The sequence below is a fragment of the Malaclemys terrapin genome, chromosome 11 (assembly GCF_027887155.1).
Source record: "Malaclemys terrapin pileata isolate rMalTer1 chromosome 11, rMalTer1.hap1, whole genome shotgun sequence".
Taxonomy (NCBI): domain Eukaryota; kingdom Metazoa; phylum Chordata; order Testudines; family Emydidae; genus Malaclemys; species Malaclemys terrapin.
Window position 1 is genome coordinate 25,411,401 of NC_071515.1, and position 26,334 is coordinate 25,437,734.

The 26,334-nt window shown below is 40.0% G+C and overlaps 1 protein-coding gene across 1 annotated transcript in view; it reads left to right on the forward strand.

Annotated features, from left to right (window-relative positions):
- Window positions 1–26,334, forward strand: part of DNAH7 (dynein axonemal heavy chain 7) — a 238,605-nt gene that overhangs the window by 81,424 nt on the left and 130,847 nt on the right. The window contains exons 21-26 of the mRNA XM_054044665.1: window positions 3,644–3,784; window positions 14,903–15,115; window positions 19,223–19,332; window positions 20,310–20,478; window positions 23,211–23,313; window positions 23,427–23,554. Coding sequence (XP_053900640.1) covers window positions 3,644–3,784; window positions 14,903–15,115; window positions 19,223–19,332; window positions 20,310–20,478; window positions 23,211–23,313; window positions 23,427–23,554 — 864 coding nt within the window. The remainder of the gene's footprint in view (window positions 1–3,643; window positions 3,785–14,902; window positions 15,116–19,222; window positions 19,333–20,309; window positions 20,479–23,210; window positions 23,314–23,426; window positions 23,555–26,334) is intronic.

Sequence of the window (26,334 nt, forward strand, 5' to 3'; positions counted from 1 at the left end):
ACGAGTCTTTCTGCATCTCAGTTTCATCTGTAAAATGGTGATGATACATGATGGGACCTTGTGAAGGATTTGTCAGATTAGATCAAATTATTGGTCCTTTTTGGTCTGGTATTATAAGAACATAAGAACGACCATACTGGGTCCATCTAGCCCATTATCCTGTCTTCCAACAGTGGCCAGTGCCAGATGCTTCAGAGAGAATGAACAGAACTGGACAGTTATCAAGGAATCAGTCCCCTCTCATCCAGTCCCAGCTTCTGGCAGTGAAAGGTTTAGGGACACCCAGAGCGAGGGGTTGCACCCCGACCATTTTGGCTAATAGCCACTGATGGATTTATCCTCCATGAACTTATCTAAGTCTTTTTTTGAACCCAGTTATACTTTTGGCCTTTGCAACATCCCCTGGCAACAAGTTCCACAGACTGACTATGCGTTGTGTGAAGAAGTACTTCCTTATGTTTGTGTTAAACCTGTTGCCTATAATTTCATTGGGTGACCCCCTGGTGTTGTGCCTCTGGCAGTATCCAGAGCTTGATACTTCAGTGGAAGGCAAGATGAAACTTGCAAGTTGTTAGTACACATAGCAAAGGGAGGTGAGGATTCCTTTTTTTAATATTCCATGTAAATAGGTCTTTCCTTAATTCATTCTAAATTTACTATCTTTTAATTTTATTGAGTGTTCCTTGTTCTTGAAGTAGGTCTGACTGAATCCCAATGAAGATTAAATCAGTGATCCCCAAACTTTTTCCATCGTTCCCTCCCTTACTTGTAACGAACCTGTCCGCACCTCCGCCCCTGGGAGCAGCGGCTGTGAGAGAGGCTGGTGCTGCAATCAGGAGCTTGAAGCAGAACCAGAGTTGGGAGCCGGGCCCTTCGTCGGGGCTGGGCTGAGGCAGGGGCCAGGCGCTGGGGCTGCAACTGGGCTGTGGCCAGGAGTGGACCTGGGAGCTGAGGCAGGGGCTAGACTGAGGCCAGTGCCCAAGCTCGGGCTGGGGTTGTGGCTGGAGCGAGCTGGGAGCAGAGCAGGGCTGGATGGTGCTCCCTCCCTGTGCCCAATGGGGGCTGGCCCGGGCCCAGTGGTGAGCTGGAGCCGTTTCGCACCGGTTCGCAAGAACTGGTTGCTAAATTTAGAAGCCGGTGTAGAACCGGTTCCTAAAGGGGTGGGCGGTTGGGCAAACTCCAGTCCGCGGGCTACCCCAGGACTCTGGGGGCTATTTAAAGGGCTCGGGCCTCCCCTGCTTCTACTGCCCTGGCCCTTTAAATAGCCGCCAGAGCCCTGGAATAGTGGCCATCAGTTTTACTCTTCTTTTTTCCAGGCTAGATAATCCTGGTATTTGCAATCTCTCATCATATGCAAATCCTGTCACACCTCTAGCCATTTTTGTTGCCTTTCTCTGGATCTTATCAATTTTTGCTATATCTTTCTTAATGTGAGGTGTTTAAAATAGCAGTCTTATTGATTGCTACAGAGTAGTTTCACTTTATCCTGGTGTTCTGAAACAGATACAATTAAAAATAGTTTTAATGTATATTAATATAGAGAATGTATTACTCTCGGATTAAATGAAAAATGCTAGACATATTCTGTTGCAGATCAAAAAAACTATATACATGTATGAATGCAATACATTCATTTTTTATGGCGAGAGATTCCTCCTCGGAGGGTCATAAGTTTATCTTCTGCTTTTAGTGCTAAATGATACATTTGGATCTCAGGATTGTGTAAAAGAAGCTTGACAGTTCCCTATTTATTCTTGGCCAGATTCTTCCCCAAAATTGAGCAGCATTGATAGGGAAGCAGACTTTCAGCCTTGATCTCTCCTTCCCAATGGAGCAGGGGAAATCACTCCCCTTGTGGCACAACCCTGCCTACAACAGACCTCTATGGAGAGTCCTCAGCTGGGTCAGGAATCTGCAGTGGAAAGAATGAGGCTGGAAGTGTGGACATAGTCCATAACCCCTGGAGAATCTAGTGTAAAGTCAAGGCAGCTGGTTCTATTAACTTTTCACAGCTCTCCCTCTGGCCTAGGAATCTTCCTTTTTAAGGGTGTTCCAGAGGCAACGCGAGCTAAGGATTCCTTGGCAGCACAACTCTAATGGATCCCTGCTGTATGAGCAGTGTAGGGCGGGTAGGGAAGGTTATAGAATCAGTACAAAAGCCCAGAGGATAAGTGTGGATGAACCTAGCAACCTGTGGATTTCTGAGATTCACAGGATTTGGCTGCAAAACTTCTTCCCAATCTGCAAGATTGCACCTCCACCCAAAATGGAACACTTAAAGAAAAATTCCACAAGAAGGAACCTTGCAAAGTTTTCTTCTCCCAGATCCCTAACATATGGATATGCAGAAGGAGTCAATTACTTCAGTGTACTTTGTGGAAGTTTGTATACATTGTTTTTTGTGATTTTGTTATTGACTTCTCCATTTCTGTAGATGATATACGAGTAACTATTCTATAAGATGAAAACCTGCTTTGAATGGCTGCACCCCACTTGAGTGATCTTGGAAAATATATAATGTAGATCAGAATATCTTAACAAACCTCATCATTTTCTCAGTGGAAGAACATTGAGTGTGCTGTCTCCTCAAATAATAGACTATTCTATTTTTTGATTATGTGCATGTGTACATCTGGGCACAGGATCAATTCCTAATTTGGGAGCTTATTATTGTTTTTTAAACAATTCTGTTCACTTCTAATTCACAAAATTTTTCAGTTTTGGGTGCAGTATAGGCTTATTATGATGGACACATCTGTGTTCCCAACTTTTCTCTGTTACAGTCAGCATTCACATGAGAGAGTAAGAACTGCAGAAGATTTAGGATAAAATTAGTAATTCTCACACTGACTTTTCATTGAATAATTTAAATATAGTCATCTCAGAATTCCATCTAGCCAGTCTTTTGCTTTATATTATTTTGAAATTTTCTTTGGTATCAACACACAATTTTTTGAAGCAAACTTAAAGCTGAAAGTTTCAGGTCAGTTTTTCACTTAGATTTAAATCTGTTTGTGGCTTGTTGAGGTTCTTTGAATGTAATGCTTGGTTTTTACATTGACTTGAGTTCATATTATTTAGATGAGCTAAATGTTAAGCTTGTCAAATCTATGGCCCAAATTCTGCCATTGGTTATGTGTTTAGTTTCTATTGATGTCACTGGGACTTACAACTACAAAACTAATAACAGACTTTAGCTCAAATGTTTCATTTAACATTGCATTTTCTCTAGATCACTTGCAGAATGCTAAAAAATGTAAAGATTTAATCAGTAAATGGCCTCAACTTTGCTTGTAAGTTTTGTTGATGGGAGGAAAAAGCTATTGGCCTTGACTGTGATCTCCAGTGCAGCTACATTGATTTCAGTTGGATGACTCTTGTGTAAATTAGAGGAGAATCAGGACCATTATTCCATTATTAGAAAAGAAGCTGACAGAGATAAGTCCAAATTAACCTCAACTTTGAACTTCTTCATTCTTTAGAATCGGGTTTGGGATTAAAATGTCCAGGCACAACTACCCCTTCAATTTTAGTTCTGTGTTGGATCTAAAATTGGAGCCTACCTAAACTTATTCAAGATCCGAACACTGTCTGTTTGTTTCAACTCTACACTATGTTTCCTCTCCCCACCCCCCATGACTAGGTGATTGCTGATGCAATTGAAGCCTATCCAAGAACTCTACGTATTAACTGGGTGAGAGAGTGGCCTGGACAGACAGTTCTTTGTGTGTCCCAGATTTTCTGGACTTCGGAGGTACAAAAATCTATTAGGAATGGCCAACAGGTAAACATTTGTTAAAGCTTATAAGAACAATTTAAGTTACTCTCACATAAAACTGGAGTAATACAGTGGTGAATTGGGCCCATGTTGTATAAACCAGTTGAGTTCAGAAATATTTGGATAAATATCTATTTGGGATGTAATTATTATGTTTTTGAATATCCACTTGAAAGGTGTACCTGAATTTTTACCCTGGGAGAATATGAAGGAAATATTTCTTCTCTACGATATGTAATGATGCTTTAGAACTATATTGGAATGGAGATTCTTCAACAACTGAACATATATCTCAGTGACATGTAGGTGCCAGATATGTGTCATCAATAGCTATTAGCCAAGATGATCAGGGACGCAATCCCATGCTCAGGGTGACCCTAAATCTCTGATTACCAAAAGCTGGGGGGTGGAAGACAGGGATAGATCACTCCAAAATTGCCTGATACTGTACACTCCCCCTGAAGCTCTGGTACAGGACACTGTCAGTGGCAGGATACTGGGCAAGATGGACTATGGTCTAACCCAGTATGGCAGCTCTCATGTTCTTTATGTTCTAGATTCTCAGGCGGTTTCTGTTGGCATAGCTTTATGATCTGGCACTACTTGTCTCTGACTTAAAGTGTTTAGTACTTGTTCAAACTACGAGGTTGGACCAGCAAAGTGGATCTGATCTACCCTCAACTTTGGGAAAGTTTGGATCAGAACTTGTGACCTGGGTCCGTCAATGGGGGGAAGGTTGCTTCTCTCCTCATACATCACTAGTGGGTTAAAGAATTGGAATTCTGTGGAATTCAGAGGTGGTCTAATGTTTTTGAAGGCTCCAGAACAAAATCCCAACCTTCAGCTCAGGTCACCATATTTTCTGACTCCAGCGATGGAACAGGTTGGTGGCTCAATTTCTCCCAACCATTTTGATTTATAACTTTAATTTTTATTGATTTTTGTGCAATGACAACTTATTATCTTTCTTTCTCTTGCTTCCCTCCTGAATTGGGTATTTGGCAGGTTTCAACCACCTGGGTCCACCACTGTAGTGTCTTGTCTCCAGAATCCCTTGCTCGACTCAGTCATGGCAGACCACCCTGGCTTAACCAGAGCTTCAATGATCTAATAAAAATAAGAGACTTACAAAAAGTGGAAAGTAGGCCAAATTACAAAATTATAAACAAATAACACAAGTATGTAGAGACAAAATTAGAAAGGCCAAGGCACAAAATGAGATCAAACTAGCTAGAGACATAACGGCTAACAAGAAAATATTCTACAAATACATTAGAAGCAAGAGGAAGACCAAGGACAGGTAGGCCTGTTACTCAATGAGGGTGGAAAAATAATAACAGAAAATGTGGAAATGACAGAGGTGCTTAATGACTTATTGATTGCGGTTTTCACCAAGAAGGTTGGTGGTGATTGGACGTCTAACATAGTGAATGCCAATGAAAATGAGGTAGGATCAGAGGCTAAAATAGGGAAGGAACAAGTTAAAAATTACTTAGGCAAGTTAGATGTCTTCAAGTCACCAGGCCCTGATGAAATGCATCCTAGAATACTCAAGCAGCTGACTGAGGATATATCAGAGCCCATTAGCGATTATCTTTGAAAAGTCATGGAAGACGGGAGAGATTCCAGAAAACTGGAAAAGGGCAAATATAGTGCCAATCTATAAAAGGGGAAATAAGGACAACCAGGGGAATTACAGACCAGTCAGTTTAACTTCTGTACCCGGAAAGATAATAGAGCAAATAATTAAGCAATCAGTTTGCAAATATCTAGAAGATAATAAGGTGATAAGTAATAGTCAGTGTGGATTTGTCAAGAACAAATCATGTCAAACCAACCTGATAGGTTTCTTTGACAGGGTAACAAGCGTTGTGGATGGGGGGGAAGCAGTAGATGTGGTATGTCTTAACTTTAGTAAAGCTTTTGATACTGTCTCGCATGACCTTCTCATAAACAAACTAGGGAAATGCAACCTAGATGGAGCTATTATAAGGTGGATGCATAATTGGTTGGAAAACCGGTCCTAGCGAGTAGTTATCAGTGGTTCACAGTCAGGCTGGAAGGACATAACGAGGGGGGTCCCGCAGGGATCAGTTCTGGGTCCAGTTCTGTTCAATATCTTCATCAATGATTTAGATAATGGCATAGAGAGTACACTTATAAAGTTTGCAGATGATACCAAGCTGGGAGGGGATGCAAGAGCTTTGGGGAGGATAGGATTAAAATTCAAAATGATCTGGACAAACTGGAGAAATGATCTGAAGTAAATAGGATGAAGTTCAATAAAGACAAACTCAAAGTACTCCACTTAGGAAGGAACAATTAGTTGCACACACACAAAATGGGAAATGACTGCCTAGGAAGGAGTGCTGCGGAAAGGGATCTGGGGGTCATAGTGGACCACAAGCTAGATATGAATCAACAGTATAACACTGTTGCAAAAAAAGTGAACATCATTCTGGGAAGTATTAGCAGGAGTGTTGTAAGAAAGACACTAGAAGTAATTTTTCTGCTCTACTCCGTGCTGATTAGGTCTCAACTGGACAATTGTATTCAGTTCTGGGTGCCACATTTCAGTAAAAATGTGGACAAATTGGAAAAAGTCCAGAGAAGAACAACAAAAATAATTAAAGGTCTAGAAAACATGACCTATGAGGGAAGATTGAAAAAATTGGGGTTGTTCAGTCTGGAAAAGAGAAGACTGAGATGGGACATGATAACAGTTTTCAAATACATAAAAGGTTGTTATGAGGAGGAGAGAGAAAAATTGTTCTTTTTAACCTCTGAGGACAAGAAGCAATGGGCTTAAATTTCAGCAAGGGAGGTTTAGGTTGGACATTAGGAAAAACTTCCTAACTGCCAGGGTGGTTAAGCACTGCAATAAATTGCGTAGGGAGGTTGTGGAATCTCCATTATTGGAGATTTTTAAGAGTAGGTTAGACACCTGTCAGAGATGATCTAGTTAATACTTAGTCCTGCCATCAGTGCATGGGACTGGACTAGATGACCTCTTGAGGTCCCTTCCAGTCCTATGATTCTATGATTCTATCCTACAAACACTGGGCTAAAGTTAAGCAGTATTCCCTATATGAGGCAGCACTTACAGGCCCTAAAGAGGGCAAATTACATCCTATTTGTTCACAACTAACTGACCTTAGCACTGCCAGAGCATGAGCTCTGAGTTTGGCCAGAGCCACGACTCTTGTGCAGAAAAGCCCAATCAAGAGAGACTGAACATTTCAGGAGAGAATTCTGAAGATAAGCATGACTCTATCCAGCCAGCTCAGGGGATAAGTCCTGCAATAGACCTAGTCTGGAGTGATAAAACCCCCTGAAAGGATCCAAAAGTCACTCCTGTGAAGTCCTAACTCAGGTTTCTGTGTTATAGGAATTATTCCTATTATTCTGGCTTTCAGTGCACGGACCCTTTCTTTGCCTGGGAAAGAAGTTCAGATTCTGAAAGGTGGGAAAGGGTCCACTTTTCCACTCCTCCCCTGAGCCACAGGCTGGCTCCATCTTAAAGCATAAGGAACACTTTCAGGCACTCTGTGACCTGGATAGATGCATATGAAGATTCCACTACCCAGAAAGCTGCACTGTTGTGGGATTACAGAACTGTAGAAGAGAAATAATTTCCTGTGTTCAAAATGACTGGAGATGTACTGAGTCAAGCCTTGAGTGGTTGCATTGAAAGCAGCATAGCATTCCTTTGAGGAATTCCACCAAGATTTCAACAATTTCTACCACACCATCCACCTCAGCCTGGACCAGTCCACATAAGAGGTCCACTTCCTAGACACTACAATGCTAATAAGTGATGGTCACATAAACACCACCCTAACCAGAAACCTACTGACCGCTATACTTACCTACATGCCTCCAGCTTTCATCCAGACCACATCACACGATCCATTGTCTACAGCCAAGCTCTAAGAAACAACCGCATTTGCTCTAATCCCTCAGACAGAGACAAATACCTACAGGATCTCTATCAAGCATTCTTAAAACTACAATACCGACCTAGTGAAGTGAAGAAACAGATTGGTACCCAGAAGTCACCTACTACAAGACAGGCCCAACAAAGAAAGTAACAGAACGCCACTAGCCATCACCTACAGTCCCCAACTAAAACCTCTCCAGCGCATCATCAAGGATCTACAACCTAGCCCGAAGGACGATCCCTCACTCTCACAGACGTTGGGAAACAGGCCAGTCCTTGCTTACAGACAGCCCCACAACCTGAAGCAAATACTCACCAGCAACTACACACCACACAACAAAAACACCAACCCAGGAACCAAATCCTGCAACAAACCCCGGTGCCAACTCTGTCCAAATACCTACAGGATCATAGGACCTAACCACATCAGCCACACCATCAGGGGTTCGTTCACCTGCACATCTACCAATGTAATATATGCCATCATGTGCCAGCAATGCCCCTCTGCCATGTACATTGGTTGAACCGGACAGTCTCTACGCAAAAGAATAAATGGACACAACTGTGACATCAGGACTCATAACATTCAAAAACCAGTAAGAGAACACTTCAGTCTCTCTGGACAATCAGTAACAGACTTAAAAGTGGCAATTCTTCAACCAAAAAACTTCAAAAACAGACTCCAATGTGAAACTGCAGAACTGGAATTAATTTGCAAACTGGACACCATCAGATTAGGGCTGAATAAAGACTGGGAGTGGTTGGGTCATTACAAAACCTAAACTTAATTTCCCTAATACTAATTTCCCCTTACTGTTACTCACACCTTCTTGTCAATTGTCTGAAATGGGCCACTCTCATTACCACTTCAAAAGTTATTTTTCCTCCCTTGGTATCCTGCTATTAATTGAATTGTCTCATTAGACTGACCTTACACTTGGTAAGGCAACTCCCATCCTTTCATGTATTTATACTTGCTCCTGTATTTTCCACCCCATGCATCTGATGAAGTGGGTTCTAGCACACAAAAGCTTATGCCCAAATAAATGTTTTAGTCTCTAAGGTGCCACAAGGACTCCTTGTTGTTTTTACTACTACCAAGGGAATCAAATTAGAAACTATTGCTGTCACAGAGTGAAACATCTGGAGCAGGAGTATCCAATGGAACCTAGATAAAATTTCCTCCAAATGAAAACATTCTCAGCATGACAAAGGGAAAAATATAATTTGTATACGAGAGCTAACAATTCCTGTATAAGCTCCTTAATTCCGATCCACCCTCCACACCCAGAATCTTCAGATATGGCTGGTAGTAGTCACAGCAAGACACAGGTCACAAGCTGTGCACCTAGACAACATGCCAATCAGTGTCCTGTCCAGAGAAACAGACCATTCATAACTAGCCAGGATTCATAATCACAAGTTCAAAATCAAGATGATCTTGTGAACCCAATGCAGAGCATTGGTTGCCCAGAGGTCAAACCAGGCATGGCTCTGGCCATAATTTTACTATCATGGTAAAATTTCGTAAAGTTCCAAAACCTCATTTCATCAGTCATTTCATGAGAGTGGTCATCCAGAGCTAATGATCTGTAATGGGTGGATTGCTGATGCTACGTATCAGCATTATTCTCTGGGTGGGTTTCTCAAAAATGCTTCTACAAAAATTCCATTTGAGAACATGGAATCACGCTCGATGCAATGCAAGATTAAAAGTCATTTTTAGATCACATCCGAATGCCCCTTTGTAGACAGGTAAGTAGAAACATGCTGAAAGCCAACCATATTTGCCAGCTCACTATGGAAGCAAGCCTTGCAGGATGGGAAGCATACTTGGAAGACAAATGTCAAAAATCTCAATGTCAAAAATACTTTATTTCACTTTGACAGCTATATCACTGGTGTGTCTGAACAGAACAAAACAAAACAAAAAGTCAACCCCTAAACGTGGCCATATGAGATTGGACTTTGATCCTTCGAGTTCAATCTCCTGTCTAGGACAGGGGACAGTACCAGCTGCATCAGAAGAAGATGCAAGAAACCACATAGTGGGCAATTATGTTGCTCACTTTGGATTTACTAGACAGCAAAGGAACCTACATTGCACCTGTAGAAAAGATCAGACCTCTTCAAGGAGGGGACTCCTTCATCTGGACCAGGAACACCTACAGTTAACAGCATCAGTAGAGATGTGTAGTTCAGCCGGGATTCTCCATTAGCCTCTGATACATTTTGGTATCTAGAGAGACCTCAATCAGTAAATTAATTGATCTATTCAAATTAATGTTTGACTGTGCCTAGTCAAATTAATGTTTCTGGTGGGAGGAAGATAGAAAACTCTCTGGGGCAAGGACTAACTCTTTATGCCGAGAACAATGGGGCCTTCACCCTTGGTTGCTACCACTATATAAATCTAATATTAATCACAAAGTTCTGGTGATCTCACCTACATTAGAGTTTCTCCAAAATGGTTGATTGGAGTCCTACAATCAAGCACCATAAAACATGGGTAACAGTCCTAGTGGTGTTCTGTAGGAAGGCACATCAGACTTCCCATCTGAGTATCATCAAATACTAAGGTTAATTCAAATTTCAGATTAGATAAGCCTATGGGTGGCCTTTCTTAGGAATTTGTTCCCCTATCTATGCAAGAACCACATTGCTCTTATCATGAGGAAAAGGTTATTTTTATAGCTCCAGTAACCTTTCTGTTCAAGATAAGTTCCTCCTTCTGCAGTTCCAGGGAAATAGTTTTCTCATCATTTTGTTCTAACCCTTGGTATTCCTTTAGATGGTTGTGACATAAATGGGCATTCCTAGTGCTATAAAGGTATATCTGAAGTATATGGAGTACACATGCCAATTGTACCCTGTTCTTCTCATTCTACCCCAAGTGCCAAAGGCTTTATGGCCTGAAAGTGGATGCAGGTAAGATGTTAAAATCCTGCACCAGTGGGCATGCTAGGAATCTGGGAAACTACTCACAGAAGTCCCTAGAGGGTTTGTGGGGAAAGTGTATGAACCTCATCTGAAAAAGATTTGCAAACCAAGTTTCCATTCTTCTGCGGAGGCATCCTTTGGTAGTAAGATTGTACTAGGTTGGCTGCCACATAATTCCTTGCTATACATGGGGGGAATTTCCATACCTGCCTATTATTATATTCTGATAATTAAAACTCTGTTTATCTCTCTCTCTCACACACACACACACACACACACACACACACACACACACACACACACACACACACTTACTTCTGTGATTCACTGCTCACTACTTCCCATTAGTGATGAATGAGGAGAGAAGGTGTGCAAAAGAATGAGAAATCTCTGTTAGCAATGTCTCTCCTCATTCAACCCGCCCTACTAGTCTGGTAAATTACAAATTGAATTTTTTCTTTAAAGGGAGACTTAGGGAAATCTTGTCTTCAGCTTAATTAAAACATTATATCAAGTTGTTTTAATGCTAATAATTATTTGCTGCAGTGTTTTTACAGCTTTGGAAGAACTCTTTAATTGCCCTGAGTTGAAGGTCAGGGCTTAGTCTTAAAGCCTCTGGCAATGATATTGGCCCGCCTCTAAATTCCACAGTGGGATATGTTACATATTCGTGATGAATGAGGAGAGAAGCTGCTAACAACAAATTATCAGTTAAGAAATTTCTCAGTTCCATACCCAGGTCTGCCATAAATTTCATGCTTGGGCAAGGTGGGTGAGATAATATCTTCCATAGGACCTCACCCACCTTGTCTTTCTAATATCCTGTGACCGATGTGGCTACAACTACACTGCATGCTTGGGCAAGTCATTTGACCTCTCTTTGGGTTTGTGTACATGGTGCTTTTGTCTTCACCAGAAGGGGTGTAAATTTTAATCAGCACTAGTGTGTCAGGCATTAATTGGCCTGTGTGAACCAGGCTGGTGCATACTGAATGTTCTCTAGTTTGGGTTAATGTAGTACTGTTTGAAAGGCACACTGGTGTTGACTGAAGTACTGTGTAAACAAGTCCTTTGTCTCAATTTCCCATCTGTAAAACAGATAATACTTTCATACCTCACAGGGATGTTGTGAGGCTAAATCCATGAATAATTATGAGGATAATTATGGTGTTACTAGCCATAGTAAAATCGATACAAAAATAATAAAATAAATAAAATCTCTCTAACAGGCCAAAATGAAATACTGATTCCTATCATCCCCCAACCTTTGGAGATGTTTGTATTTGGATCAGAATCTGGATCTAAATTTTGTGATCCTATTGTTGGGACAAATTTTCTCTCACATAGCTATGTGCAGTTCCTATTGATTTCAGTAAACAGGAATGCCAATTGCTGTTGAGGCCAGAATTGGGCCCTTACTAGCGCAATAATTGAGAGTTCGTAGTTGATAATTTTTCACCAAAAAGTAAAGCATTATGCATTTTCTAGTATGTATTTCTTTTAGGAATTTCTAATATGTGCTGCAAAAATCTCCTCTGTCACATTTATATTCAAAACCTGTTTCTGTGAACATTAATACATCTCTATAACTTTAAAACTATTAACAACCACAAAATGACAACTTTGCATTACATTAATCATTAATCTTTTTTTTCTAGAATTACTTTGGTGATTTGTGGGGAAAAAGCATAATCTTCACAGCTTTTTGTATACAAGAGAACAAACTTATTTCTTGAAACTTTCTAGTGACCATAACTTTAACATGTTAAAGAGACATTGCTAACTTGAATTCATTTTTAAATGGATTAATTAAAAAATATCATTTTTCTTATAGAGCACCTTTTAAAAGTATATCCTGAAATTAAAATAAAAAACAATTAAAAAAAAGTTATTTTTTTTATTCCCCTCTTCCTAATTAAGTGTCAAGAACTTACATGTTAAGTACCATTCTAAATAGGAGTGTTTTCTTCAGTTGGGGCCTTAATTAGAGCTGGCCTGAAAATGGAAATACCTTCACATGTAAAATTTCAGTTCTGAAAAAATTTCATCTTGAACTGGGACAAAAACATCAAGAAAAATTCTTTTTCAGGAGACCAAAAACATAATGTTTTCAGCTTTTGGGCTGATTGGTCAGAAACTTCAGTGAAACCGACATCTTCCAGCCTGGCCTCTGGAAAGGTGAGGCAGAGAGCATGGCCACTCAACATTCCTTCCTCTCCCCCGGCGCTGGGAACTGGAAAGGCAGAGAGCCAGAATGTTCAGCCTCCCTGGTCTGGAGCTGGGGAGAGAAGAAATTTTTATTTTTGCAAAAAGGGCATTTTCTGTCAAAATTATTCTGGTGAAAAATTCTCGACCAGCGGAAGCCTTAATGTTTACTAAGGCCTTTTTAGCAAGAAAGACACTAACTCCGTAGAGGAAAAACAGTGAGACTGACTAAGACTAAAGTTTGTTTAACTAAAAAAAAGGAAGAAAATATTTTCTCCTCATTAGCTACTTTTAGTTACAGACATATTAGTTGTTACTTGTATCTATGGTAGGTATAAAATTTGCAGACACAAATGTGATTTTCTAATTGATAATGTCACTTTAACTTTTGAGAGAGGGCTTGGCATTTTCATAATATAAAAACTACAAAATGAAAAGGACCATTTCTTATATCCGTGGGAGAAAATAATAGATGCTCTTATACTTCTAGTAATATATTTTTGTCTTTTACATATTGTAAGTAGTCCGTTTCTTAATATGTGGCTCAAGCTCCTTCCTGGTGCTTACTGCTTGGGTTCTCCACTCTCCTCATGTGGGTTGGGCCATGGTTTCTTTTTTTGTGAATGCCTGATGCATCCACTCAGGGTGGCTCCTCACTGTGCCCAAGACACAAGGGGTGTTATCCCTTGGGAAAATAAATTATGCTACCAGTGCTGGCAAGGAGTATACAGCCCAGTACAAGAAAAACATTAAAGTACATTAATACAAACCCCAGCAAATGCGTGACACACCCAAAAATAAATAATAAAGGAGTGGCTTTACTGGGAATAGGAAAATAGAATGTGGGGAAGGAAAGGGTCAGGGTTAACTAATCATTAACAAATCAACCTATTCTCCACCTCCCAGTGCTCACAACACTTCCCAGCCCCCAGATCCACCCGTCACCTTTCCAAGCAGATGGTATGCTAAGGTTGAGTCCTGAGACGAGTGCTGCAGCTCTGTGAATGTTGGACGGATTAAACAGAAAGGGCTCCCTTACTATGTCTTCACCCCTGGGTGGGGCAGGATCCTCTCCTAGCTCCGTGGTCTGGAGTCCTGTGTAGGTCTCATCTGGCTCTCAGTAGTCAGTGTTGGGTCAGACCATTGCCACTCTGGATGCTGATCTCTGCAGGGCTGGAACTGCTTGACCCAGGCACTAGATCCAACAGCAGTTCAGGCTCCGTTTGTGGGGCATGGGAATTAATCAGAGATTCCCTGAGCTGTTCTTTTCTCTCTCAGTTCCTCCCAAACTCAAAGCTCAAATTGAAACTAAAGCTAGTCTCTTTGGGTACATCTAGACTACAATTAAAAGCCCCTGGCTAGTCCATGCCAGCTGATTTGGGCTAAGGGGCAGTGTAAATGTGCAGGCTTGGTTAGGAGCCTGAGTTCTGGGACCCTCCCGCTTGGGTCTCCTGCCCAAGTCTCCTGCCCAAGCCTTTACATCTACACTGCAATTAAACAGCCCCTTCGCTTGAACAGTGCGAGCCCAAGTCAGCTGGCACAGGCCAGCCATGGGTGTTGAATTGCAGTGTAGACGTATACATTGTCTCTGAATCAGGCTGGTCATCCACTGAGGGGGCTGAACAGCCCTTGCTCATCATTGGTCCAGCAAACTGCTTGTTTATATCTCCCAATGTAGAACCTCCATAGTGGCCTCAGCAGGAGCTTCTAGTCCATTCTGCTCACACCCCTGACGCCAAGCATGCTGGGAAATAGTGTCAGAGAGCTTTGGTACCCATTATTGTTGTAGACCCTAGGGTAGGACCCACTAGGCTCAGTCCAGAGTTCCAGGAGATGGCAAAGTCCAAGTGAGGGTTACATGTATTTTAAAAGTAGAATTTAAAAGCAAGTAACAATCTCACGTGAAATATACCAATGAAAATTTGTACTATTATTCTTTGCCAGAGTACATCTTAAAACCACAAAATTCATGGTAAAATAAGCAGAATTTGTGGTAGTTCCTTAGATTAACAATGTAATCCATTTTTTAATTCTCTCAGGCACTCGAGGATTATCTGGAACAGAATACTAGACAGATTGATGACATTGTTACCTTGGTGCGAGGAAAGCTGTCTAAGCAGAATCGAGTGACTCTCGGAGCACTTGTTGTGCTGGATGTTCATGCTAGGGATGTTCTTGCATCTCTAGTAAGCAAGAAAGTCAGTGATGAAAGTGACTTTGAATGGTTAAGTCAGCTTAGGTACTACTGGGAGGTAAGTAATGTCACTGAATCCTATTAGAAGAGAATTTTGGTTCACAGCTTTTCAATTTGTGCTTGCTTGCTGACACAGGTAATAGTAGCACTAATATGAGAATTTTTGCTGATGACAAAATATATCTATCCAATCATTCTGCCGATTGCAAGATAAAATGGCCAATAGCCATAAATATATGATTTTAATTAAAATTACTTTTTTCATCACTGTTGACTGTCAGTGCACTTGCTGAATCTGCAGGTTTACAGATAAAAACTAATTTGGTCTAAGAGTATAGTTTGATTCCCTGACACTGCTGGCAAGGTAGAGAATTTTTTAGTAGTGATCTTAAGTTTTGAGTTAAAAGCTTTACTCTGACTTATCAAGATTTCTGTGTTATGAGAATGCATTACACTTCTTGGCAAAGGTCTAAATATTTGTCTCGGAGACCATGTTTTTAAACATTACATTCACCAGGAGATGTTCCAATATAAAGAGCAGCTTGTAGCCAGGGCCGGCTCTAGGTACCAGCAAAACAAGCTGGTGCTTGGGGCGGCACATTTTTAGGGGTGGCATGGACGGCGCCAGAATGCCGCCCCTAAAAATGTGCCCCGCCGCCCTAGCTCACCTCCGCTGCTGCTGCCACGGCGCGTGAAACAGCTGAATCGCGTGCCGCTACTCCCCCTCCCTCCCAGGCTCCCAAGCAGGCTCCCAGGCTCCTAGCAGGCTCCCAAGCCTGGGAGGGAGGGGGAGCAGCGGCGCGCGAATCAGCTGTTTTGCGCGCCGTGGCGGCTCGGGGTCTCCCCCTCCCTCCCAGGCTCTCAAACCTGGGAGGGGGAAGCTCCGAGTGGTCGCGGCGCGGGCGCCGCTTCTCCCCCTCCCTCCCTCCCTCCTAGGCTTGAGAGCCTGGGGGGAGGAGGCAGGGCTGGGGATTTGGGGAAGGGGCGGAGTTGAGGCAGGGCCTGGGGTGGGGTAATTAAAGAATGGGGGGGCGGCCAAAATTGTTTTTGCTTTGAGTGGCAAAAATCCTAGAGCCGGCCCTGCTTGTAGCAGTAATTAGAGAAATCTGTTGGGAACAGTTGTTACCAGAAGACTAGAATCACTATACTGGCCTTGTCCAGAAAATGTGCTAAAGTATTTTTCGAAATGCCAGTTGGTCTTGTTTCTAAACATGGACTGTTTTGAGCTGCAATAAGATTTACAAATACACTGTACTGTTACAAATTAATAGTCAATAATGATCGGTACGTTTCATGACTTTGAATTATTTCATAACTAAAGAGATCTCAGATAACTCATTTTGATCAAGTTTTTTAGGTGATGATTAGTCAGTGCATTACAGAAAGGAGGTATATGTTACCAAAGTCTGTTGAACCAATCCTTGCAGCAGATGACAGTCAGGTATAGTGCTGTCAGGTTGCTTATTTGCTTACAACTTGGCACTTCTATACCTAAGTTGTTTAACGTTTCATTCTCATTATTTCCTCTTTTTCACATACAGACATATCTTTTGTAGTATCTTTCCTAGTTTTCTGTTACATTTCATATATTTCCAGCTGCATAATATCTGTTTTAGCTCAAGCTCCTATTTAGTTATGTGGCTAGTACCTTGCTAAAAATATTTATTTCTTGCTTAACAATTCTTGCAAAAATATTCCAAAGATTACTATATCTATCTGATAAGTTTAGCAAGCTAGCATTTTTTTCCTTTAGCATGATCTCAGAGCATTATGGGACTCTGGCTGGCAGTTATGCTATAAGGACTTATAGAAGTCTGACATATAGGTCAATCGTACTAATGCTTTTTCCACTGTTGGGATGATAAAATCATGTGCATTGCTAACATTTATTGTTTCATTTTTAATTAGAGAAATTTGTATATAATAGAACAAAAATCTGGCTGCATCTTATTTTTGTGTAGGTCATTTATATCTATCAGTTACTACTACTCACGTGACGCGAGTCATATTTGAGCTATTGTCCTAGAACAGTTCTCAAACATTTTCATACTGTGGCATGTAATTGCAGATAGATCTTATGGGTTCACCTCCTAAACATGACCCTACACTTTGGTAGCTACATTGTTTGGTTTTATGAATAAGTAATATCAAGGTAATATTAAAGGGACATTGTGAAATAGTTTATTTTATTGAAGTTTTACATCTCCATATTTTGTATCTGTACTATTTATTTTTTCTCTTTAGATGTGAGACTTTACATTTATTGATACTGAATCTCACCCATTGCCAATGGCTCTCATAGATGTAATTTCTCCCAGCCATGTTTTATTTTTTGTGTTTGCTACCCTCCATTCTCCATAAGTTGGTCACTGTTGAATATATTCCAAAGAAACATCCAACAGAGACATATGTGAAACAGGGTGCAGAGAAGGGCTGGTTTTGAGTTTAGTTAATTGAAAAACTACTTAACATTCTGAGAACCCTGAACAACTGCAAGAATCCTTATTGCATGAAATCTGACAGATACAACCCAATTGTGATCAAAATATCTCTGGGAACTACATAGATCTGCTCCTTAGTTAACATTTTGAGAATCACTTATGCCCCTGTTGACCCATGTTGGCAACAGAGCGGGGTACACAATTAGAAGTCTGTACCCAGGGACATGATTAGACATGCCCAGGTGGGCATGTTCTTTTCTGATTGCCATCCTCACAATATTTTGCGAAGAGGGACATGTGCAGTCTCTGCTGAAAGCAAAGAACTTGCTGGTTGTCATGGTTATTGTAGGATGTGGGTATGTAAAATATTTTGAGTTATGTCACATGAAGAATATTATGTTCCAAAGCTGCTGGAAGTGAAACTGGTCACTTGAGCTGGCATGAATTTCAGTACTAATGCAATCAAGCATGAGAAAAATTGACATCTTTTGACCCAGCCTAGCCAAATGTTGGCAATCTGGACAAAATGGTGGCTTGGGCCTTTACAAATCACAAAAGAGCCCAAGCAAAAGATCTTGAATAGGGGGACCATTGGGGTGAACTAAAGTTAACAAAATGCCATGGTTATGAAAAAAGACAAAAGGTATGGAACTGTATAATAGGAGAAAGGAGGGCACAGGATGGCATCCATTATGGAGGCAACAGTGCCAGTGTGTGTCTCATGAAAAGTGGATCCCAGCTCTCCTGATGGGACAAGCTTTATAGGGACCATTGGGTGAGAAATAACTTATTAGACAGGAAAGAAACTTGTTAATAAGTATAGGCTCTAGACTGTGTTGTATGTTTTCCTTTAATCTGTAACCATATATTTCCAATCCTTATATTTGCTTCTGTTTGAATCTTTATTTTAAGCTTTGTCAGATAAACTTCCGTTTGGTTCTTCTATATACATGACTAAGTGCTGTGTGCTAAGGAGAGTGCTAAACTAATGAGACTGGTGAACTGGGGGGCACAGATTCCATGGAGGCAGCAAATCTGTGTGCATTGTGGATGTCCAGAAGTTGTGGATCTGGGCATTCAAGTGCAACAAAGTGGAATGTACAGACAGGTTGGAGTGGCCTGTGCCTCAGGGCCAGAGTAGAGCTCTGGTGGCTAACTAGCTCCATAGATTTAGCCACAAGTTGTCTCTGTTCTGACCTAAGGACTTACTTAGGGAGCATAAGGGCTGGGGTGTGGAAATTGCTAGCATGCAGCGGGAAAGAATGGGGCTTGCAAAACCTGGAGTGGCAGTGTTGCCAGCAGTTGGAAGTTTTGGACATGTTTTCCCTGGTGGGTACAGATGAGGCTTCCTCATGCTGTAAACAGGATGTGGTGATTCATCCGTTATTTCTAGTTAACCCTGAAAGTGTCACACTACTGTCTGTCTTTAAATTTATTAATTAGTGTTATTGTAGTACCTAGATGCCCCAGTCAGTATCAGGCCTCCATGATGCCATGTGCTGTGTAAAGAAATAAGAGAAAATCACTGCCCTGAAGAGATTTTTGCTTAGAGGATCAAGAGATGAAAGCCTACTCATTTCATTTATATACCATAAGCCATGTGATCTGCTCAGTAGTTGTTTCTAATAGCAGCATGCCAAGCTGCACATTTAAAGAATAAGCCTGATTAGTTTTATTTATTTTAGTTTCCTGTATTATATAAAATATGTATTTTGTTCCCATAGGAAGGACATCTACAAACAAAGATGATCAATGCTGGTTTGCAATATGGATATGAGTATCTTGGTAATACCCCAAGATTGGTTATCACTCCACTTACAGACAGATGCTACAGGTAAAACCACAAATTAGTGAATGTGTTAGAAACATGAATTTATGTTACTGAAATAATTTAATTGAGTCCTCAGAATAGATGTCTGCCAACATGAAATGGATGATTCTACTTTATTACTTTTGTTATTACTTATTATTCTATTGTTCTTTTATGCATGATGATATGGTATGCTCTTTGTTTATTGATTAGATTAGGGTATGTGTTAATATTTTATTGTGATATAATTGACATTTTGAGAAAAATTAATTATCTATAGATTCCTGTTTTAAAGAACAGATGTGCTCACAAAAGTAACTATAAAAATGGCAGTTTCTCATTCAACATGTTTCCTTTATGGCTTGAGGTCATTTCTGCCTGGACATAGGTGCTCTGATACCACTGTGATGAGAGCCATATAAGTACTTAGATAGGGATTTTACTGAACAAAAAATGTTTTTACTGCTGTAAGTATTTCAGAGCTAACACCTGCTAAGGTAGAGTGTGTTAGATGCTATTCTGCCTCATAAATGAAAAATAAAATTACAGGTATGTGCTAAATTTTGACTGAGGCACTTTTTTATAGGTAATGCAGCTATTTTTTCAGACCCCAATTTAGGTTAAAATGCCACTAGTTTGAAATCATTTTTTAAATTGTAAACTGAACAAATTTGAGATTTAAATCAATATTGTAATCCATTGGTGTCATTTATTACACCACTTTTCGGTCTGTAGCCCCATTTTTGATATTTTGGAAAGTGACTAGAAATAAGTAGTATTTTGGACTCTGGGTAAATTACTTCATGTATGACTGTAATGTTGGTGACTCCAACTGTTTGTACTGTAGGAAATCTTGTAGAATTTGTTGGATATGGATATATAGACATTGAACAGCAGTTTTTAAAGTTTCCTGTAAATACTGGAATAGCAGGAAAAATGACGTGTTACCAATGATAGTATCGAAAATGGCACACTTTTATCAACTCTTTTTTTAATTTCAGAACCCTGTTTGGAGCACTTCACCTTCATCTAGGAGGTGCCCCTGAAGGTCCTGCTGGAACTGGAAAAACGGAAACTACGAAAGACTTAGCAAAGGCTGTAGCGAAGCAATGTGTGGTTTTCAATTGTTCTGATGGATTGGATTACCTTGCGTTAGGAAAATTTTTTAAGGTTTGGATTAATCTTGAGGGCCATATTTTCATTTACACTAAGGCCTCTTTATTTCACTCTGGCATGTGAAATAGCATAGAATATAGAGTTGGTCATAGTGGGCTATGAGTGATCAGCGTCCTGTCATCCAGTCCCAGATTTTGGCAGTGAGAGGTTTAGGGGCACCTGGAGAATGGGGTTGCATCCCTGACACATTGACTAATAGCCATTGGTGGACCTATCTTCCATAAACTTAACTAATTCTGTTTTTTAACCCAGTTATATTTTTGGCCATCACAACATCCCACAGCAATGAATTGTTGACTGTGTGTGGAGAAGTACTTCCTTTTGTTTGTTTTTCATCTGCTGCCTATTAATGCCATCCAGTGACTCCAAGATCTTTTTATTATGTGAAGAGAGTGTATATGTAATTTATCTCACTTTAAAGCCTCTTGACACTGCTAAAATGATGTAAAATTCAATAGGTAATTCAGCCAAAATGTTTAAATTATATTTTAGGTTTTGTTTTAAAAATAAAAAATACCACAGTGATTTTATTTATTTTTTAGTAGGAAGCATAGGTTGCATTTTACTAAGAACAATTTTATTAGCTATGTGGTAATGGATAGACACAAAATTAGGGGTGTTCTAAACACTAATAATTGTCCCATAAAAATGAAAGCTTTTCAGGTGAAAAGCTGTATTCAAACCAGTAAACTTTTGTATTTTTATATCATGTATATTACATATATCATGGAGATAAAATTGTTCACGTCTGCTTCCATCTTTTAAGTATAAATAATGAGACAAATTCTGTAATCTTCACCTAGTCAAAACTCCCACTTAAGTTACAAAGGATTTGAGGACTGGCTCAATAACTTTTTGTAATACAATCAGAAGGCTACCAGTTACCCTTTTAAGAAAACCAGATTTAGTAGATAGCTGGAAAAATTCCCTTCAGTACACAATATTCTGTATAAAACATCATACTTGTTAGCATTTTTAAAGATAAGTGTTTTATTTTCTGATGGCAGATACATCATTTTTCTTGTGAAACACTGTTTTGGCTATATTTGCAAACAGATTCCACATTTACAGCCTCTTTTTTTAAACAAGCCTAAATTTTATGTCCTAGAAGGGGTTTGAACTACTGACATTTTTATCCTATTTGTTTGATGGAGAAAGATACAGCATTTATAGCAAATGTTAATCATATAGCACGGGGACTACAGAGACAAAGGGAAACTAACAATACTGGAAAGTACTGTAATGTTCAGAACTCAAATACCACTGACAGGGGTGTGGTATTAACATTGGAAGTTTAGGAATGCATCTAAACTATAAAAATCAGTACATTCATTACTGAAACCACATTAAGCTGCTAAGGTAGACAGAGCTCTGCTGTTTTAATTTGTATAATAAAAATCTGCTCTAAACAGGTTTCCATGACACTGTAGTGAAAATATCAGAGCCCTACCTATCCTAGGGCTATATAAATAAATCTATAAATACAAGAAAGCTGTGGTTTCCAAAGTTCATCCAAATTTGTCTGAAACACTGGTGCTTGACTAGAATAATCTATCCATAATGGGAAAACAAAATGCTGTGTTCAAAATGTGAAAAGTAAAACATATTAAATTACAGAAAAATATTCATGGAGAGTGAAATTTACCACAGCATGTGCTGCAGAATCCCTGCAGTAGCATCTTTGGAAGATATTGCATACCTGGAAGGGGTTTCTGTCTTGGCTCCAAATAGGTCAGTAAAGAATGGATCATGGGGGAAGGGCAAATTAATCCAGTTACAGATATTCCCTAGCTTGGCACCCTGCATAGGTATGTAAAGGGATGGTGATGGTTACTCCTGCTTGGAAAAGTAATAGTTGCCCAGGAGAAGTGCATTGTCGCCCACCCACTGACTGTGGGCGTGGAGATGAATTTCAGCCTTGTAGAGTTTCTTGATTTGTCCATTTTACTCAGGTTTTATGAGAGTGTGTGTGAATGTCATCCAAAATTAATTACTTTTTCTTTTGGATCCTGGCTACTGTTATCCACTTCTTAGTCATCTCAGGATTAGATTATTGCAATGCACTCAAATCGACTGCAGACTGAAGCTGGTGCAGAATGCCACATCCCCTTTATTATATGAAGTATGTCATCTGGACCACATTCCACCTGTATTCTGGGACCTGTATTAGCAGCTGATTGGTCTCCAGGTGGAGTTTAGGGTGTTTGGGTTTTTTTGACCTACAAAGCCCAGAATGGCCAGGGAGACCTCTTTGATTGAGAGAATACCTCTCTCTCCATGCCATGGTGCCAGCTGGAGTCCGTGGAGGCATTAGCTCTAAAGCTCTCCTGTTAGAAATAAGAGGGGGCTGAACACATATTGTTGTCCATATAGGCCCATTGGAGCTGAAACTTGCTTCCTTGTCCAAAATAGTCAAAATGTGCTGACCTTCAGGATATCCATCTATTTGATAGGTGTTTGGGTTAAATTGGGATATTATTTTATTTTGTTGTTTTGATTTATTGGCTGACAAATTAATATATTTTACAGTGTATTGCTTCTGGGAAATGTTCTAATATGAATTGTGAGTTTGGTTAGTTGTTAACATGCCCAAAGCTTGTGTGTAGTAATCTTTTGTATATTAAATGTAAATACATATTTTTCATTATTCATTATTCACTTATCACTGTTACAATGAAAATAAATAATGAATATGAATGAATAGTTTGTTTGTTATACCCTTCCAGGGTTTGTTATCTTGTGGAGCCTGGGCTTGCTTTGATGAATTTAACAGAATTGATTTGGAAGTACTTTCTGTTGTTGCTCAACAAATTCTTACAATCCAAAGAGGTAATTTATTGCTTTAGTCACATCTTCTATGCTAAATATGAATAAAATAAAGAGTAAGAAAAAGTAGTATTTGACTAGTAACTACAATTACATTAATTTTCATTTGTCCATAGGTATCAATTCAGGGTCTGACTTACTAATATTTGAAGGAACTGAACTGAAACTGAACCCCACATGTGCTGTCTTTATAACCATGAATCCAGGTTATGCTGGGCGTTCAGAGCTTCCAGATAATCTTAAGGTACTGTAGAAAATAGTTAGAATAACTATTACAGTTTCAGTTTTATTAATTTTTGAAGTTAATACAGAAGAAATAATGGTCTCATCAAATACATACATTACTGAGAATATTTAATCAAATCAACCTCTACTGCTCTAAACTCAATATTCAAACCAATAATTATTATCTCCTCCCATGAAGAGGAACAAAAAAGAAAAATTAGCCTGAAGACAGTGCAATAATTAGAAAAATTGTCAATGTCAAGAGGTATTTTTAAGAGAAGGATCTAACACATACAGTTGGTAGAAAATGGGGGATCCTTTTCATAAATATTTTTGTGTTTTTGAGAAAAAAGTTTTGTCTCGAAGCACAATAAAACATCAAAATCATGAAATTTCAATGGAAAAGGATTTCAAGAATATTCTGCTTCAGGAGAGCCAAAATGGAATTTTTCTGCTTCCCAGCTGCCCTCTAGGACGGTATTAATTTCACTTGTGAAATTAATCCCCAGCTCCAGGGATATAGAGAGGGGTGCTGCCCATCCCCCAGAACAAGTTGGGAGGCAGGGAAGTAGAGCTCCTGGCATTGTGTCTCTCCATGGCTGGGAGCAAGATGGGAGGTAAGGAGGCAGACTGCCCTGGTGCTGAGCCTCTCCATGGCCAGAATAAGGGGCAGGTGGGGAGGCAGAGTGCCCGGCACTGTGCCTCTTCATCCCTAGGAGCAGGTGGCTAGGGTGGGAGGTGGAGAGACCTGCCTGTGTTTTGACAAAAGTTTTGTTGAATTTCTTATATATTTAGTGAAACATTTTCTTTTATTGAATTGGCGTTTTCTAGTGCAATGACGGTTTGTCAGAAATTTTACAACTTGCTGTGTTAACAGTGCTTTTGAATAAGAAACAGAATATTTAAAGGAAATTGCTGCATATTTTTCTCAGCCCAGAATGCTGAAAGTTCAGAAAGTAAGAGGAACACTTCACATCTCATAAGTTGTGAACAATATTTGTAAATAATGGGTTTTAATTGATTATTGCTGATGATTGTTACTTGTTGAAAGGTGACTTGATTTGCTGTACAGGAAGCCAGAGTGTTTGATGTGAGAAATTGCAAACCAGTTTCTGTCTTGCTTTAATATCAAGTTAAGAATTAGAATTAATTGTACTGTTTACTATTTTTCAAATAACTTGATTTCCAAACATAAACAGACATATTCTTACTTTGAATATGGATGCACAACTGCCACTGAAGTTTGTGGGAGCCAGTTGTGAAACCCCCATTGAAGTCAAGGAGAGTTTTGCTATTGACATCACTGGGGGTCAGTTTTTTAGCCCAAGTATTCTCTGAAGCAAGAAGATATGAATGTTAAAGTAAAAGAAAAACTCTATTGTGCATTTTTCTGATGGTTTCACAAATAATGTCATAGAATCATAGAATATTAGAATTGGAAGAGAACCCAGGAGGTCATCTAGTCCAATCCCCTGCTCAAAGCAGGACCAACACTAACTAAATCATCCCAGCCAGGGCTTTGTCAAGCCAGGCCTTAAAAACCTCTAAGGATGAAGATTCCACCACCTCCCTAGGTAACCCATTCCAGTGCTTCACACCCTCCTAGTGACAGTGTTTCCTAATATCCAATCTAGACCTCTCCCTCTGCAACTTGAGACCATTGCTTCTTGGTCTATCATCTACCACCACTGAGAACAGCCTACCTCCATCTTCTTTGGAACCCCCCTTCAGGTAGTTGAAGTCTGCTATCAAATCCTCCCTTACTGTTCTCTTCCACAGACTAAATAACCACAGTTCCCTCAGCATCTTTTCGTAAGTCATGTGCCTCAGCCCCCTAATAATTTTCGTTGCCCTCCTCTGGACTTTCTCCAATTTGTCCACATCCCCTCTGCATTGGGGGGACCAAAACTGGATGCAATACTCTAGGTGTGGCCTCACCAGTACCGAATAATCACTTCCCCCGATCTGCTGGCAATGCTCCTACTAATACAGCCCAATATGCTGTTGGTCTTCTTGCAACAAGGGCACACTGATGCCTTATATCCAGCTTCTCGTCCACTGTAATCCCCAGGTCCTTTTCTGCAGAACTGTTGCTTAGCCAGTCAGTCCCCAGCCTGTAGCAGTGCATGAGATTCTTCTTTCCTAAGTGCAGGACTCTGCACTTGTCCTTGTTGAACCTCATCAGATTTCTTTTGGCCCAACCTTTTAATTTGTCTAGGTCCACTCTGAACCCTATCCCTACCCTCCAGCATATCTACCTCTCTCCCCAGTTTAGTGTTATCTGCGAATTTGCTGAGGGTTCATTTAATCCCATCATCCAGATCATTAATAATGTAATTAATAATGATCATTAATAATATCGTTGTAACATGATGTCACATTCTAAAAGCTATGTAGGAATGTGGAACTCCTCTTTTGAGCCATCTTAAAATCTGGTGTTAGCACGCAACCAGGTGATATATAGGTTAATACAAGAGGAGCTGGAGTGTCTCTCTGAGGATCAGAGCAATTCCTACAGGAACCCTAGGAACTTTCTCAGGGGAGAAAGCTGAGGCTTATGTTTTGTTATTGTAATTCAAGTTACTGTTATATGCAGTGTTTGCAGATTCTTTTCAAAGCAGGATAGGAACTTCATATGGTTACATGTGGTATTAGGATGGGATGAAAAAAAATGACCCTCTGTACAGAAATGGAAAATGAAAGATGTCCTGAAACGGCTGGTAGAACAGCAAAAACAGCAGTAAGTTCGTGCTGTATCAACAGGTCTTGATGCTATTTAGGAAGAAACAGCAATATCAT